We start from the raw sequence: 17608 nt of genomic DNA, 5'->3' as shown, positions 1-17608 counted from the left end.
CCCCCCCCCCCCCCCCCGCGCGGGGTTTCCGCCGGAAACCTTCGGTCGAAGGGTGAAATGAAATGGCGGAAAATGACTTCCCGAATTTTTGTGCGGAAGTCATTTTCCGCCATTTTGGGGTGATTTTCCCCCGTAAACTGAAATCATTTACCGTTGACTGGGTTTTCCAGTTGTTCCCAAACATGGGAAGCCCAAAAAATGATTTCCGGAAATCATTTTCCGGGCTTCCAAACACAACCTTAAGATCCTATGCTCCTAGCCATGCTTGGTTAATCCATTAGAAAGTATTATCATACACCACGAGGAAACGGTCCCAGTTCAGTTCATTGATTACGTTTTCTGCTATTTGTGTGTGGTTTTGTGCATTGGTTATGGTAGAGAGTGTTGAGGGAGGTTGGGAGAATAGCTCTCAACTACTCATTCTTGAATTTGAAATGAGTGGTTGAGAGCTTGGTTTACTCTTCTGCTAGCATGTATATATACCTATCTTGTACAGTTTCCTATTCATCAGAGTTCAATAGATATACAGTACATTGTCTGTTTACTTGTTCTACAGGTTAATCTCATTTTGTATACTCTACATATGATACTAAGTTATAGTACTTCTATATCTGCCATCCACCAGGTTCTGGCCTGCACACATTTGTCTTGTACTTGGGCCCTCATATTGCACTGTTCACCTTAAAATCAGTAAATTGTGGTAGGATTGACATCAAAAGTGCTCAATATGATACTATTCAGTTTAGAAGGGGTCCTTCATGGATGGATAAGGATTGCTCTGAATATGGTCCCCCCATATATTCTTCACCTGATGCTCGGATTCCATTGACGAGCATATTGTATAAGGTTCAGATGGAGGCTATGTTATGGGGTATTGGAACTGCACTTGGAGAGCTACCTCCTTATTTCATCTCTAGAGCAGGTATGAACGCTAAAGCTCGTGACAATTAGTGATCTTGATAAAGAAAATGTACATGTTGTAATACCCCACAAGATGATATATATCTTAGGCTGTTTGTTTTCCTAATGAAATGGGCCTCAACTTTACTTCCCAAGTCATCTCACTGGAACTATAGCCTTAAGCAAACATTACTTTATATCAAATGATTGAATGAATCAAGGCCTTCAAGTATCTATTGTAGATTTGTAGGACAGTGTCATACAAGCAAGCAGATGCTTGGGAAACTATGTTTCATTATGTTGCCAACGAAGGAACTCTACTTTCTGTAATTCCTGTTCTTACATTAAAATCACACTATCATAAATTATAAACGTTGTATTAACTTCCCCTGTCCTAACAGACCGTTACTTTGTTAGCTTACTTAGCTGATCTCACAGTTTATAGCTTCTATAAGAATAAGAATTTGCACCCTCTAGTTTGCAATGCTTTGCTAAAACTCAATTTATTCTTTTTAATTATTAACTTAATGGAGGTAACTACTGTGGCAAACTGGCAATGCATAATTATTTCCAACTTCTAAAATTTTACAGCTTCTATATCGGGTCAGAAGTTAGACATGGAAGATATGGATTCTTCTTCAGAAGAATATTCTGGAGTCATTGGGAATTACTTAAACCAGATCAAGAAGTGGTTTCTCTTGCAGTCACGATATCTGAATTTCTTCACAATTTTGGTTCTTGCATCGGTAATTATCTCACTTGGACATTTTCATTCAAAAATGCAGAATATGTCAACATCTCAGTATCTCACCTTTGCATCTAGAATTCTAGATGTATGTTACAGTTAGTCTCTAGGACATAGCACCCCTTGAATCAGTTGAATGTTAAGCAACTTAACTTTCTATGTTGGCAGAAATGGTTTCTTTGTTGCTTTATGTTATTGAACAAGAGAAAATTCCACTTTTAGCCCCATGACTATTGTGCATTGCCATATTTAACTAGACTCTTAACTTAAACATATTTATTAGGAAAAAGTGTCAAATAGGCCATCGAACTTGTATGGTTCGTGCAATTAGACCATCGGACAAAAAAAGTGTGCAATTAAAACATTAAACATGCAAAAAATTTGCAATGATCATTTTTTACCTATTGCTCCAAGTAAAAACAAGTTAAATTAATGACTTGGCATTTAATATAATTAATTTTAAAATGCTAATGCTTATGTGGATGGTTATGTGGTAGTGACATGGCAAATTATATATAAAAATTTATTTTAATTATTATTTTAAAATTTTATATATATATATATATATATATATATATATATTTATTTATTTATTTATTTATTTATTTATTTATAAAAGAGACTGCAGACAATCACGGAGGAGGCAGCCATGGCTGCCCCTTAGTCCTGAACCTCAATTTTATTTTATTATTTTCAAAATCCTCTCCTCCATCGACGGAGCCTCCTTCTATGTAGGCGGAGGAGGAAGCTACCTCCTCCATCTACGTAGAAGGAGGAGGACACCTCCTCCGTCAACGTCGCCTCCTCCTCCGTCGATCTAAATAAAAATTAATATTATATTATATTTGTTAAATAACTGAAGAAAAAATTCATTTTATTTTCCATGTGGCATACTAAATTAAAAGTTTACCGGCAACTTGTTACTTACCTACTAATAATGCTAATTGCTCACATTTTTAATGTTAAATTGTTTACTTGCACACTTTTTTTGTTCAATAGTCTAATTGCACAAACCATACAAGTTCGATGTCCTATTTGACATTTTTTCTTATTTATTATTTAGTCCCACGACTTTGTAGATATTGTCACATTTGGTCATGTTAAATTTTTTTATTATTATCTAATTTGACTTTAATTTCTAGGACAATCTGGTAATTTGACACATTTAATTTTCTATTTTTTCTCAAAAGCACTCATAAATGGCATAATAAACAAATATCATATAGAAAAAAAAAAAAAAAAACTAATTTTTCATAAAACAAAGTCTATCAAATTATTGTTTATCATATCACTTATGAACATTTTTTCAACAAGAAGAGGAGGCTAAGATTGTAAATACTCGAATTATCATAAAAAGTAACGTTAACTTAATGGAAATTACAATGGTGGATCGAATATGGTAATATTATTACAGTTGTGGGACTAAATGTGGTTAAATTAAAAGTTGGAGGCTAAATGTGACAATGCCATAATAGTTGTAAGACTAAAAGTGGAATTTCTCTATTGAACAATTTGGATATGTCTGCAATTTTTTTATTCTCTTTATGTGTTTTTTCTAGTAGGTTTGTTCTCTTAAATTCTTATGCTTTGTTTTTGTCTGGCACTCTGGCTGAAAGATCACTGATTATTAACAGTGTGATTTTATGAAAGTTAAATACAAGTATTTCAATATTTACTTGTAACAGTTTTGTGGTGATGGGTTTTTTTTTTTTTTTTAATTTTTTCTCCTTTTAGTCTGTGCACTTGTATTATGGTTTTTTTTTTCTTTTTTACTTTTTATTATTAACACACTGCATGCATTCATTTCCAATTTGTAATTTTGTTAGGTGCCAAATCCTCTATTTGACCTTGCTGGTATCATGTGTGGACAATTTGGCATCCCATTTTGGAAGTTCTTTACAGCAACATTGATTGGAAAGGCAATTATCAAGACTCACATACAGGTTTGCATTCCCTAGAATTGCCAATTTTCCAGCTTAATCATTTTTCTAAATTCATATAGTGATTTTGCATTTCACAAATTTTAAGAATAAAAACAGCTTCATCAAGAATGTAGTGCATAACTGCATATTGCAGTTTGATTAATTTATTTGCAATCTGTAGTCCTGTACCTTTTTCTGTTGGGCTCTGCTAGTTAGTTTGGTTTATGTGAGTTTGTATTTCTGGCCTCATCAAGGATGGTTGAGTTCTAACTTCTAGATTTGTAAGTAGCAGCGGACCAAATGGCAACCTTTTCATTCCATGGCAAAACTAAATAAATTAAGAGTATGTTTTGGCAATAGGATCATGGTAGGTTTTTCTGATAATAAACAAATTTTTTAAAATACATTACCTTAATTCACTAGGTGCCATATTATGATTATTACTCTTTTGGGTGTTCTGTAGGAATGCAGAAATCTAATGAATTTCAAATTTATGGACACTCATTTAGGTTGCTTACCCACATACTTGGTTATAATTTTGAGAATTTCTTTCAATTGGTCAACTGGCCATGATTGAGTTAGCGTCTAAACCTCAATAGAAATGTTGACTTTGGGACCACCTGATTTATAGTTATTGGCTTCCAAGCCCATGTTAAAATTAGTTGAGTTTTGAGATTTAGTTGATCTATTCTGTGAATCTTTGTTTTGCAGACTGCATTTATCATCTCACTGTGCAACAATCAGCTTTTGGACTTGATCGAGAATGAATTACTTTGGGTGCTCAATCTCATCCCTGGAGTTGCATCAATCCTTCCTAACATCATGTCCAAATTGAATGTCATTAAACAGAAGTACTTGGCAGTATCTCCTCCAATTCCATCAAATGTCAAGGTAACTGGATATCCTTCTTCCCTAAACTTCAAATTTCCACAAGTACTGCATAGAAAGGTTGATTCAGGATATCCCTGTTTCCTCCTGATTGGTTTTGTGGTCTAAAACATCAACTGCTTATAGATTTATGCTCTTTTTACTAAAACTTTTTACAGATTGGATTGTTTCATAAAATCTTTGATGTACTCTTTTGGTAGATGAAAATTCGTTGTCTTAGGTCTACAAGTCCCTACCTTAACCATTAGCTAGTGTTCAATTATCTTCTCACCTTAGCATTAAAAATTTCAGCTCAGTATTATTTTCTATACTAAACATTGGTCAGTTGAAGGCTCTTTCATAGAAGAGGGGAGATTGCTCTAGTACAGATGGCTACTGCCTACTGGCATATTGGCAGTGCATTTGTTATCTATATTGCACCTTATAACAAGTTTTTTTGGCTTCAGGGCAAAAAGTGGGATCTGTCACTCGCTTCGATATGGAACACTGTTGTGTGGCTCATGCTTGCGAATTTCTCAGCTAAGGTTGTAAATGCAACTGCCCAAGGGTGTCTGAAGGAGCAGCAGGAGAAAGAGTTGGCCGCATTTCCTACGAGTTAATGATCAATGCTGTCCACTACACAGTGCTTTGATTTTAGCTACTATCATCACTTCTTATGGCTGTATGTTTTTGAGCAGCCATAAATAGCAGTATTGTGATGGACAGACAGTTTAGCAAATACCACTGCCAGAGGCAAAACTATAGGTTAGCCTCTAATTCATGTATATAGACCAACAATAAGTATTGGATTTCATTACCCACATATGTTCTCAAGCCTTTTAATTACCTATAGATACTATGAATATAGTCAGCTATGAAACTAACATTTATTTATCATTTTATGTTAAAAATATATATAAATATTGTTTGTATATGTACTTTCCTGTTGGATTAAATTTGTTGAATGATTCTTGTTTTAGTCTTGAGTTTTCTATGAGATTGATAGGTTTCTTACTGAAATAAGAGAAAATTGAGATGGCTGGACAAAAATGGGACATTTTTAGAAGTTAGTCAGAAATGGAAAAAATTAGATTTTTGACATGGTAAAAACTCAACTACTTAAATTAGATTTTTTCATTTTTGTCCCACTTTTGAAAATGTTCCATTTTTGTCCAGCCATCTCAAATTTATCCTATACTAGTCAAAAACCCAGATTGATACAAAAGCTTGTGAGTGACAGACATGTCAAGAATTTGAATAATGCATTGAAAGGGATTTTTCTATAATTTGCTTACATTACACACATACATCCAATGCTTGCGGAGTTTACACATGATACAGCTCCACCCTTCAATACAACTTGCTTAAAAATTTTAAATCACATTATACAGAAAATAAAACACATTTGAGAGCGCCACAAGTCCCTAAGGGTTGCTGATCCAGCAGCCAAGAATAACAGAAGATAGTTGCCTGCAGTTTTGATTGCTTCAGGCATTTCCTCTTCATGGGAGGAGTTTTCCAGCATTACTTCAAATGAGGGTAATATTATGCGGTCTACTATAAATGCAGATGAGATGAAGATGATAGGCGAGCATGTGGTATATCAATGCTGCATCCCTTCTTTTGGTTACATATTCGAAACAAGATATTTGATTCAAATTAAGCCAACCCCAGTTGCCTCTCCCACCTCAAATCCTCAGAAAATTGAGCAATGGCTGTTCGGGGATCACCATTTGACTCAGCCAAGTAGTATTGAGCAGTCCCATCATCAACTTGCATGCTCCTCCTCAAGGAGTCAATCACCCTTCTCTTACCATGTTCTGAGGTCAGCTTACTCACTACACATTTGGGCTTTCCATCAGGGTTGCCCTCAAGATACAATACTGCCACTTCCCTTTTTGCATAGGTATCCAGCTCCACATAGCATGTGCCCTCTATTAGCAGGTCAGGATTGCTAATAGGAATGAGTAACCTCTCCCTTGAATATATGCCATGGTCACTCATCATATTGTTCAAGCGTTTTATACCCATAACCTACAGAAAAGAATAAAGAAAAAGATTTAGAGAGTAACATTTTCTTTATAAAATTTATGGAAATAAACATTTTTAAGAGTACTGGGTTAAAAATAGGCACAAGATGTCAAGAAGTGATATTATTATACTACGGAGTATTATTTACTAAAATGAGATGCTATTAGTCACAGAGCACCTTGCTCCTACATTACAAAATAATAATAAAAACAATAATAAATAAAATAAAATAAAATAAAATTGTTACAATGAAAGAGGAAGATATGGATTTGAGAATCCATATATTTTGTTTAATTGAGAATAAGGAAGATGAAGATACTGTGGAAAAATTATTCAAATTTGAACAAAGAATGAATTATATTTTAATGAAACATTGATTACTATGCACATCCATTGTTTTTTTTTTTTTTTTGAGTGCTACTGACTCTGTTACAATGTAGTATCTGTTCAGAGCTACTCTCTCAACCTACTGAAGTACAAAGAGTCAACAGTTGCCTCCACTGAGGCTCGAACCCACTCCCATCATCCATGTGGGAGTGTTAACCGAGACACCGGATGCCACTAGACCACAAGGTCTTTGGCATGCACATCCATTGTTGTTAATGAAGGAAATGTTATATATTTTAAAGTGTAAGCCTGGTGTGTTAGGAGTTTCGCACTTCTAGTCAATAAAAGCATGCACACAGCACACCATGATATAAAGATATGCATGCCTTGCTATAAGAGCTAGAATGGTTAGGTGATCAGGTTTGCACAACTACACAAGCATGATAAAGTTTGCAAAGAATACATTAAAAAAATATTAATAGAAAAAGCCATGCATACTGTGTTGCTAGTTACTACAAGAGTTTGCACAATATGGTAGAAAGCCTCACATGCTAGCATAATAATTTAATATTAAACACATACAAGACAAGCACACGGTGGTACTCAACTTTGCATGCCAACTAGGGAATGCAACACTTGCATTAGCTAACCAGGAGTTTGAAGTTAAAGAATGATGACAAGAAATCAAAAGTTTACTTTATTCTACTGCCAATTTCCATTTAGGATGTATGTTGACTACTGTCCATGGGATGTATCTAAAAGCAAAAAAAAAGTCAGTGTGATTATCGTAACCAACAACTCATGGTAAATTAAGTATATTCTTTTGTTTCCTTCCATTCATTCAGTCTACATCCAGCCAGTTGCTAGAAATGAATCCACAGTGTAGAGCACGTAAACAGACTATGTACTGTGTATCTATTGAACTCTGATGAATAGAAAACTGTACAAGATAGGTATAAATACATGCTAGCAGAAGAGTAAACCAAGCTCTCAACCACTAATTTCAAATTCAAAATGAGTAGTTGAGAGCTATTCTCTCAACCTCCCTCAACACTCTCTAACACACAGCATAATAAGAATTTAAGCTTCATTAAGTTGAATGGAACCATCAGACATTATTATTCAATGTGTGCAGCTTAACACACAAAAAATCAAGCTTCAATAAAGAAAAAGATCTAAAATCATATTGCATCTTAAGTATTCCTCTCCCCGAACTTAGGGCACAGGAAAAGAAAGGCAGAACTAAAGGCTCTGCTGTCTGGGAAGTCTAGCCTAATGACGTATCCCGTAATTCAAGCCAGAGAATTCATCAATCTGCTTCTTACAAATTTATTCCTGGTCAATCTTTCATCAACTGTTTAACCCTTCAGCATTGACCTTTAAATTATGAGCTTCTGCTAACATAGTACTAAAAACCTATGAAGCTTCACTTCCTTTGAAGTTATTCCAATTGCCTTCAGTGACTCCAATAAGCAGAAGATTATAATTATACAGAACTAATTGCAGAACAATACTTCTGTTGGACCTAACTCTATACCTCCAAATGCAGCAGTAACTCATCAGTTCAATGGTATCCAATGAAACGAGCAATTCTTTCATGAATATATTCAAATTCACATTGTACCTTTTAGTGCAAAATTAATTGTTTGAATCTGTCTACACTGATTTATTTTTTTGGTTTTTATAATTATAAATAGGAACAAAAGCATAGAGGCTTTACGCATATATATATAGAGAGAGAGGGGATGAGAGAGATCATACATGGACCGAGTACTTGACGGCTAGACTAGCAACAGTATCACCACGGACGATTCGGTGGGAGATAGCGAATTTGGAGATGGTGTTGTCTCTCCAGAAGCTGCTGGAGGTAGGGTTTCCGATGAGTTCTTTGAGCTTCCAGGGAGCCTTGAATGCCCTGGTCTGGATCTCCCTGTCGGAGGCGACCGCATTCCAGAGCCTGGAAACGCATGCAGCGCGTGCTAAATCAGGCAGCGGGAGCTTCTCCAGGATTGCTCGGAGAGTGTCGTGGCAGAGCAAAGCACAGAAATTGGAATTCATCGGGGAGATCACGGCGTCTCCGCCGTAGTCGGTGGTTGTGACGGAGGAAGAAGAATCAGTTGGGAGGGTTTGAGGCGGATTCAAGGGTTGGAAAAGTTGCTCCTCTTCTTCGTCACAACAACACCCCATTTTTGTCGCTGGGTTTTCGGTGCAGTTGAGGCGGATTTTAGTGGTTGGGAGGCTATGCCATGACGGCAATTGCAATCCGCTTTTACAACATTGACTAGACTTATGGGATAAGGCGTGGACTGACCTACGCCTTAATGTGATTTTGTTGCAACTTGCAATAATTATTCCCATATTATTCCTCTGCCCCATTCAATTTTATTACTCCCTAAAAGAAATTTCATCATTTTCCTAATGAGTTCACCCTATTTTTATCTTAAATTTATAGGTGTACTTTTAGATTTTTTTTCTTTATAATATTCCTTCTTGGTCCTAATATTATTGTTGCATGACTATTTTTTATCATCTATCAATAAATATATTTAAATAGAAGCGCATTTAGATCTTTATATATATATATATATATATATATAAAGTAGATTGACCCACTATATTTTTATTTTAAAAAATCCTAAGTCATGGATAGTGTCCTTTGTTTTCTTCAATTGCTATCCGCGCCTCCACAACCGAGCCTCCATAACAATTGAATGACACATATAAATTTGAGGCTAAAAAAAATTAACACTTAGAACTGAATAAACTGAAATTTTCTCATATTTAACATAATTTAAATAGATTTATTGACTGGGGATAAAAAATGATTATGCTAAAATATTACCCGGACCAACATAATATGTTTTGAAAAAAACAAAAACAAAAAATGGAATGTCACATATAAATCTAAGATAAAAAAAAATAAAATTAACTATTTTTCTCATCATACTTCACTAGTAATATTAGCTTGGTGTTACAAATAATTGTAACATAATAAATTTTGATGATTTTTATATAGAATTAATAAAACTTTTGGTCCCACGACTTTTGAGGTCTTATCACTACTTTTGGTGCACAACTTTAAATTTTTTCAATTTTGGTGTCTAACTTTGTTATTTTTATAAGTTTTGATCTTTCTGGTCAAATTGACGGTGAATTGTTGCTGAATTTTATATTTTAAGGGCAAAATCATTATTCCAAAGAAAGATCTTCAATATCTAAACAAAAGAAAAATCATATTAAGAAAAAAAAAAGGTTTGTTCATCATCGGTGCTATAGATTTCATGGATCTCTGTATAATTTTTGCTTGTCTTCTCCATTATTTGCATCGATCAAACACCTATAAATATGATTTTACAGTAATTTTGTTTAATTTAGATATTTAAGATACTTCCTTGAGATGACGATTTTACCCTTAAAAATCTAAAATCCGGCAACATTTTACTGTCAATTTGGCCAGAAGGACCAAAATTGATAAAATTAACTAAGATAGGCACCAAAATTGAAAACATTTAAAGTTGTGCACCAAAATTGATAAAACTCAAAAGTCGTGGGACCAAAAGTTATATTAATTCATATATAAGTAGATTTCCTAACTTAAGTTTTATCTTTTTAGTATATATTTAAGTACATCTAAGTTGCAAATTTGGTTTAGAAAAATTCACATTTAAACATTTAAAAGACTCATGTTCAGGAACAAGATATTGCAAATTTGGAAAGAGTCTTCTCAATCAAAGAAATGGATGAAAAGAAGACATTCATAAATTTAGAAGAGATCGGAACACGTCTCAGCTCAGTCAAAAGAAACAACTTTATTGATACACTCTCATTTGAACCTATTTTACTTGTGTTTTTATTTAGGTTTTATAGTTAATTGTGTGTTAAAATGTTGTCTCCAATGCTTATTTCCTTGTTATTTTATTTAAAGTGGTATAATGCTTGGTTTGAGTGTCTTTGATGTGTTTAGTGGTGCATTATAACCATTTGGGAGCAAAAAGCCAGCAAAGGAACCAAAAGTGTTGAGAAGTCAAAATGGGATCGAAGTGCACTGTTCACCACAGATCCTCGACGCGTCGAGAAGGGTTCTCGATGCGTCGAGACCTTCCAGTGAGCAACATAATTTGGCCATTTCATTCTCGACGCGTCGAGAATCCAGCCCAGACAACTGTTCATCCCCGAACAAAATTCCAGATCTGCCCCTGGTTTTGGATCCCACTATATAAGGCTTCATTTCTCTCCAAACCCTACGATTGGCTGCTGGTTTTTGTCAGAAAAAGAAGGAAAAGACCAAGGAAAAGAAGCTTCATCATCTCCAAAAGCCAAAGAAGAAATCATCACAAAGGAGATCAAAGAAAAGAGCTTGGAGGCATCATTGGGGAGAATATCTTCCTCTCTTTTCTATTTTAAACTTTATTGAATATTTGTTGAATCCATTTTAGCCATGCTAGGCTAAACTTTCTTTTGGGATTTTTGGGTATAAAAGTGTTTATGAACCTATGTGCCTAGTTCTTAATTTGTTTTAATGAAATATCTATTTTGGATTATTGTTTGTGTTGCAATTGTGATTTATGTTGTTGATACTTGTAATTAGATGCATATGATTACTTGTACCCTTGCTAGATTTGTCTATGAATTAAAGCACCCGCAATTGCACTTGACTATTGTACCTCGAGAGAGGACAATTTGGTTAAGGGATATATTGTGAATAGCTCACGAGAGTGAGTATTCCAATTGTGAATAGCCCACGAGAGTGGGTATTCCATTTATTGCTTGTTCTCGATTTTATATTGTGAATAGCTCACGAGAGTGAGTATTCCAATTACCTTATTTTGGGTTTGAGTTACGAGAGTAACCTTTCCCTTTTAGATGGCAATCCTCCACACTTGGTTTAACCCAAATAATTATTTCACTTTAGATTGGCACTAGGTGATTAAACACTTTAACTCCCAAAAATCCTGCTTTTACCTCTTTGAATACAAAAACCCGTTTGCCTTGTTTTATTTATCTTGTTTGCATATTCATAGATAATCATCCATTGTTAACGTAGGAATAGCTTCTTGCGAATATAATTAGTAACTAGTGCTTGATACCCCACTTCCCTGTGGATCGATAACCCTGGAATACTCCGGGTATTTGTATGTGGTTTTATGCTACGACCACTTATCATTTTGGAGATTCAGTGATGGACTCGGAGAAACTAGAACATAACTATCCAGGTGGTCTATAAGGAGCAAAATATGGTAGCTGACTCTCTTGTAGAGCTTGGTGCGTTCCAACAAGGGAGCTGGGTGAATCTTTGTTCTAGCCCAATGATTAGTGAGGAGGCCTATCTCCACGATATGACCCATACGTGCTACATGCAATCGCAGAATTCGAGAGAGTAGATAAAAGCTCGTGTCTCTCCCTCGGGTACCCCCCCCCCCCCCCATAAAAGTAAAAAACAAAAATAAAAAACAACCTTGCTTTCGTCGATAACAAATCATATTGGAGTATTATTTTTCTAATATATTAAATTATGGGCTTATTACCAAATTCATAGTGATAAATAATATATTACTATTTTTGAAAAAAAGAGTGGTAAGTGGTAGAGCATGATTTTTTTATTCGAACATGTCACACTCACACAAGATCACTGTGATTTACCTCTCATGTATTGTTGCATACTTTCAGATAGTGAGTGATGGTGGGTTTTCATTATTATCCAACATTCCTCATTTTTTAAACTTAGAATTAAGTTTAATTTTTTTTTTGGTTAAAAAATTAACATATAAGAAAATCATTAAACAATTTTAATTGAGATATTTTAAATAACACTCATATTGATTTTTTTTTTCAATTTCTTAATTAAGCTACACTTAAATTAAGTTTTACTTGCATGCATGTTTGAAAAAATCGCTAAGTGCTCTTCGGGCGCTCGTGTAATTTTTTATTTTATTTTTTTATTTTTAAAAGGTTGTTTAAATTGTTTTATTTTTTAAGACTAATAAGTATAAACTATTTAATAGTTAATACTAAAATATTAAATATTAACATAAAAACATCTAGAGTTTGAACAATTTAGCGTTATTTCACACAAAACGATGTCGTTTTGAGTGAAATAACTCATTTAAAAGAAAAAAGAACAACTAATCGACCGAATAGGCAGCCTAGCTAGTCGGTGCCTAGGAGGCCTAGGCGGTTAGCGCCTAAGCGTCCTAGGCGGCTGCCCCTGCATAGCCAGTCAACTGCTTATAGACCACCAATTATGGTGATACGCTAGGCGGCTAGTGTTTAGGCGTTGATTAATCGGGGCCTATGCGGAATTTTTGCAACACTGCTTGCATGTTTATTAAGTCACTACTACAAATTCATCATTGTAAATTTATTAAGTTATGATAAGGTCTATAAGATTTTCCTTTCTCTCATTTACAAAGTATATTCTCTTAAATTTTACATTTTTCATTCACACATTGACAATTACTCGTATTTAAACTTGGCAATATAAATGCTTCTAACAACCATTACGACTAAGGTATTTTAATAATAATAATAATAATAATAATAATAATAATAATGAAATAAGCTATAAAAATATTATAATTAACACTATTTACTACAAAAATTCTCCTTCTATGATAAAAAAGAAAAAGATATACACGTTGACCTTCAATATTATTTATTTAATCACAATATAATATTTATAATAAATTAATATAATCAGATTTAGTTAATTATAAATATATTTGAGTATAGTTTAGGAGTTGTCATATGTATCTATATAGTTTATGAAATATAATATTCCTTACATTTTTACTTTTTTTTTGTATAATTTTTTTTTAGAAATTTATGTTAAGGATTTCAATTGTACCCGTACCCGACGGAGAACCCGATTCTCCGCCCATACGGAGACGGGGACATAAATAGGGGATCGAGGATGTGGCAATTTTGAATTCCCCGCCTGTGACAGGGGCGGGGATGGGGAATACTCTCCCTCCCCCGCCCCGTCTATATATATATATAGAGGTTATTATTCTGGTGCACACTCATGGTATCCTGTGAACGTGTGCATTAGTACGGTGCGTTCATGCGTGTTTGATCCGAGGGCCTATGTTATTTTATATATTCCATCTTGTGTGCGTTCCTCCAGAGCACCCAGGGGCATTCATGGAAGTCTGCTTACTGGCTATATATGTTTGAAGTTTCAACTGGGGTCTTCAGTTAGTGCACCCCGACGCTCGCGGGACAACCAAGTATTCTAGTGGACTTAGTTTTGGTGTATCGGCTGGGACATAGACGACATCGGCGACGGAAGGCTGCTGTTGGACGACGTGAGTGCAGTTTCATCAAGTACCCACCCTGTTCGCTCTCTTATGCGTAGTCGGTACATGATTATCGCCGTAGGCACTGCGCTTCTACGGTGAGCGTTAAGGATTACGCAAAGTTTCCGCTTCCCGGCACGATGCGATGGGGTCACCCGTCGCCGGAGCCGAGATGGTTTCGCAGTGTCGACCGCCTGTAGTGGCGGAGTCGCCGGCCGTTCGCTAACCTGTAGCCATTGCGTGTTGGCGGTTGAGATTGGTGGGCCGCCGTTTGCGACAACCTGCATACGTGCGGTGTTATTATGACCTATGAGAGTGGTATCCTAATCCATGGTGTTTTTATGGCTGTTATCATATGTGACTGTGTTTTGATAGGTTGCTGTGTGTTTTCTTTGTTATGACCGAAGGCAAGAACATAGCGACCACTTTTGAAATCACATGAACCGTGTTTTGTTTTTCCCCTATGAAAAGCATTCAAGTGTTCCCCATTTTGTGTGTAGGTAGCGTGGCAGCGCGACAGTACACTTCTTATATTGTGGACCGCGGTCTCAAAACGACGTTGTTTTAGTAAGTGGGAGACGGAGCCCCGTAATTGACACTACAGTTCATTCCAAAAGATACTGCCTTACATTTGTTTTGATATTATCGAATGAAACTGTAGTTATATCAAAATGTAACTGTAGTTGTGTTGAAATGTAACTGCAGTGTATATGAAAAGATACTGAATAACAGTTTCACATTTGTGTTTGATATTATCGAATGAAACTGTAGTTATATCAAAATGTAACTGTAGTTGTGTTGAAATGTAACTGCAGTGTATATGAACAGATACTGAATAACAGTGTCACTTTTGTGTTTTTATATTATCTAATGAAACTGTAGTTATATCAAAATGTAACTGCATTTGTGTTGAAATGTAACTGTAGTATATATGAAAAGAAAGTGAGTAGCACGAATTCATCCGTCTGTTTTCATTAATCAAAACGACGTCGTTTTGGGACCGCGGTCCACGATATAATTTGCGGCGATAGTACAAAGCTTCCCACTATCATCCTCATAAGAGGCATCCAGTTGGAGATGCATTCCAAATATATTTTCTCGCAGGTGGTGTTGTTGTATGTTACTGAGTGCGTACCCTTCTATCTTTCAATCCAATCCCACTGGTGTTAGGCATCCCCAACCCTTACACATGTCATATGGACCCTTACTAAACAAAGTTGTCACGTAACATTTATCAATTAATTTTAATTATGATTGTTGATTTACTAATAATATAATTAAAGATTTTACTAAATAAATTCGGGTCATCATTTATTAATTATCAGTTGATTTTAATTGTGATTATTTTTTTGGTAAGTCCACCGGGTCTTTCTCCGTCCGTTTAACAGTCCGGGTCCACCTGCGTTTGCTCCGGGACGCACGGGAGCTGGCCCTGGGAGAATCGTCACTTGTGGAAATCGAAACCAGATTATCCCGAAATTCTTCCCCACAAAGAGAGCTCACATGCATTTTAATTGTGATTATGTATTTATTAATAATATAATTAAATATTTTACTAGATATTAATAATGATCATTAATTTATTCATAATATAATTAAATATTTTACTAAACACATTTGTCACGTAACATTTATCAATTAATTTTAGTTATGATTGTTGATTTATTAATAATATAATTAAAGATTTTACTAACATAGATGATTATAATATTTTGTTTTTTTGAAAGGAGTTGATTATAATATTTGATTATATTATAAATAAATAAATAATAATACTGTATCTAATTTGGGAGAATTAATAATGTATCTTATAATTAAAAATGGGTAGGAAATTAGATATATAATAATTAAGTAATAAATATGTTTAGAAAAGTAGATATATTTTGTTAGAGTTTCATAATAAAATACTAAGTCTTAGATATTTTGCAAAAATGAGCCGATTAATATTGACTTTGTTTTTTAATGAAGTGGCATCTTCTCATTACCCACCGGTGTATAGCATCTTTACATCGGCGGTGCATCAAATATTAATCTTATTGGGATTAATATTTGATGCACCGCCGATGTATAGATGCTATACAACGGCGGTTAATGAGAATATGTCACATCATGAAAAAATAAAGTCAATATTAACCGAGTCCTTTTTGCAAAATATCTAAGATTTGTATTTTATTATGAAACTTTTTTATTTCTAATTAACAAAATATACGTACTTTCATAAACATATTTATTACTTAATTATTATATATCTAATTTCCTTACACATTCTTAATTAAAAAAATAAAATAATGTATCTAATAATTAAAAATGGGTAGGAAATTAGATATATAATAATTAAATAATAAATATGTTTAGGAAAGTAGATATATTTTGTTAATTAGAAATAAAATAGTTTCCTAATAAAATACTAAGTTTTGGATATTCTGCAAAAAAAAAGGACCCGGTTAATATTGGCTTTGCTTTTTTATTGATGTGGCATCTTCTCATTAACCGCCGGTGTATAGCATCGATACATCGGCGGTGCATTAAATATTAATTCATAAAAAAAACTGAACTTAGATTGAAAAAGAATATACTGAGTATTAGTTGAGTGTACTTTAAAAGTAGACTATGATTCATGGTATAATTAATATTTTAGATAATCATTATTATAAATTAAATTAACATATATAGTATTTTTGTTATTATTTAATAATTAGGTAAAACATGATTGTAATTTCAAATTTCAAAACAGAATATTTTCATAGGATGTGCGGGAGAACAACACTTCTGTTTTAATATATATATATATAATTAATAGATATGTACATAAATAAGGAATCCACACAGGAATAAAATTGAATAAAATATTTCATTAATTTTTGTGTATAATAAGGAATAGAATCATATTTTGAATATTTTGTTAATTTTAGCCATAAATAAGGAATGATAAAGAAGGCTAGAATTTCTGATAAGGAATTATTATATAATATTATGTTGATGGATTTTAAATTAATTTTTTTAGACTAAAATGAGCGGAAAAACTGACACTTTTGTTTTAATATATATATATATATATATATATATATATATATATATATATATATATATATATACATTATATATCGGAGTTATATATTAGTTATTTCCTATATAATATAAATATAAAATTTATAAAAATATTATACATTATTCTTATTATTTACAATAATTTAAATATTAAAATCTAAATAAATTTAAAATTTAAGATAAAATATTAATATTGAACACCTATATTTTACATATCACGCATAAAAAAAATACTAATATATATATATATATATATATATATGTATATATATATATAAATAATTTCAGGTGTGGCCGTGCTCTCCCGTGCGGCCGTGCGGTCACACACCACTCAATGTTAAGAAACACACCACAATGTTAAGAAACACACCACAGTGCATATTTGTGTGATGTGTTTCTTAACATTCAGTGATGTATTTCATAACATTGAGTGGTGTGAACCGCACAGCCGCACGGGAGAGCACGGCCGCACC

General features: G+C 33.8%; 2 protein-coding genes across 3 annotated transcripts in view; one reads left to right on the top strand and one right to left on the bottom strand.

The window, feature by feature from the left end:
- The window catches only part of LOC116006704 (vacuole membrane protein KMS1-like), a 9037-nt gene extending 3669 nt beyond the window's left edge, over window positions 1-5368 (top strand). For both annotated transcript variants that reach the window (XM_031247181.1, XM_031247182.1), the window contains exons 4-8: window positions 626-922; window positions 1492-1646; window positions 3472-3588; window positions 4279-4458; window positions 4902-5368. In XM_031247181.1, the coding sequence (XP_031103041.1) occupies window positions 626-922; window positions 1492-1646; window positions 3472-3588; window positions 4279-4458; window positions 4902-5054 (902 nt within the window). In that variant the 3' untranslated portion in view covers window positions 5055-5368. The remainder of the gene's footprint in view (window positions 1-625; window positions 923-1491; window positions 1647-3471; window positions 3589-4278; window positions 4459-4901) is intronic.
- Window positions 5369-5677: 309 nt separating this feature from the next.
- Window positions 5678-9076, bottom strand: LOC116007178 (F-box protein At1g55000). Its single transcript, XM_031247785.1, has 2 exons — window positions 8554-9076; window positions 5678-6468 (listed from the first exon to the last, which is right to left on the bottom strand). Exons 1-2 carry the CDS (start codon window positions 8977-8979, stop codon window positions 6094-6096), a joined length of 801 nt encoding a protein of 266 aa, XP_031103645.1. The 5' UTR covers window positions 8980-9076; the 3' UTR covers window positions 5678-6093.
- Between the last annotated feature and the right edge of the window lie 8532 nt (window positions 9077-17608).

The sequence above is a fragment of the Ipomoea triloba genome, chromosome 15, assembly GCF_003576645.1.
Source record: "Ipomoea triloba cultivar NCNSP0323 chromosome 15, ASM357664v1".
NCBI classification, from domain to species: domain Eukaryota; kingdom Viridiplantae; phylum Streptophyta; class Magnoliopsida; order Solanales; family Convolvulaceae; genus Ipomoea; species Ipomoea triloba.
The sequence above is the reverse complement of the archived record's forward strand: the minus strand, read 5'-3'. Positions and strand labels throughout refer to the sequence as shown.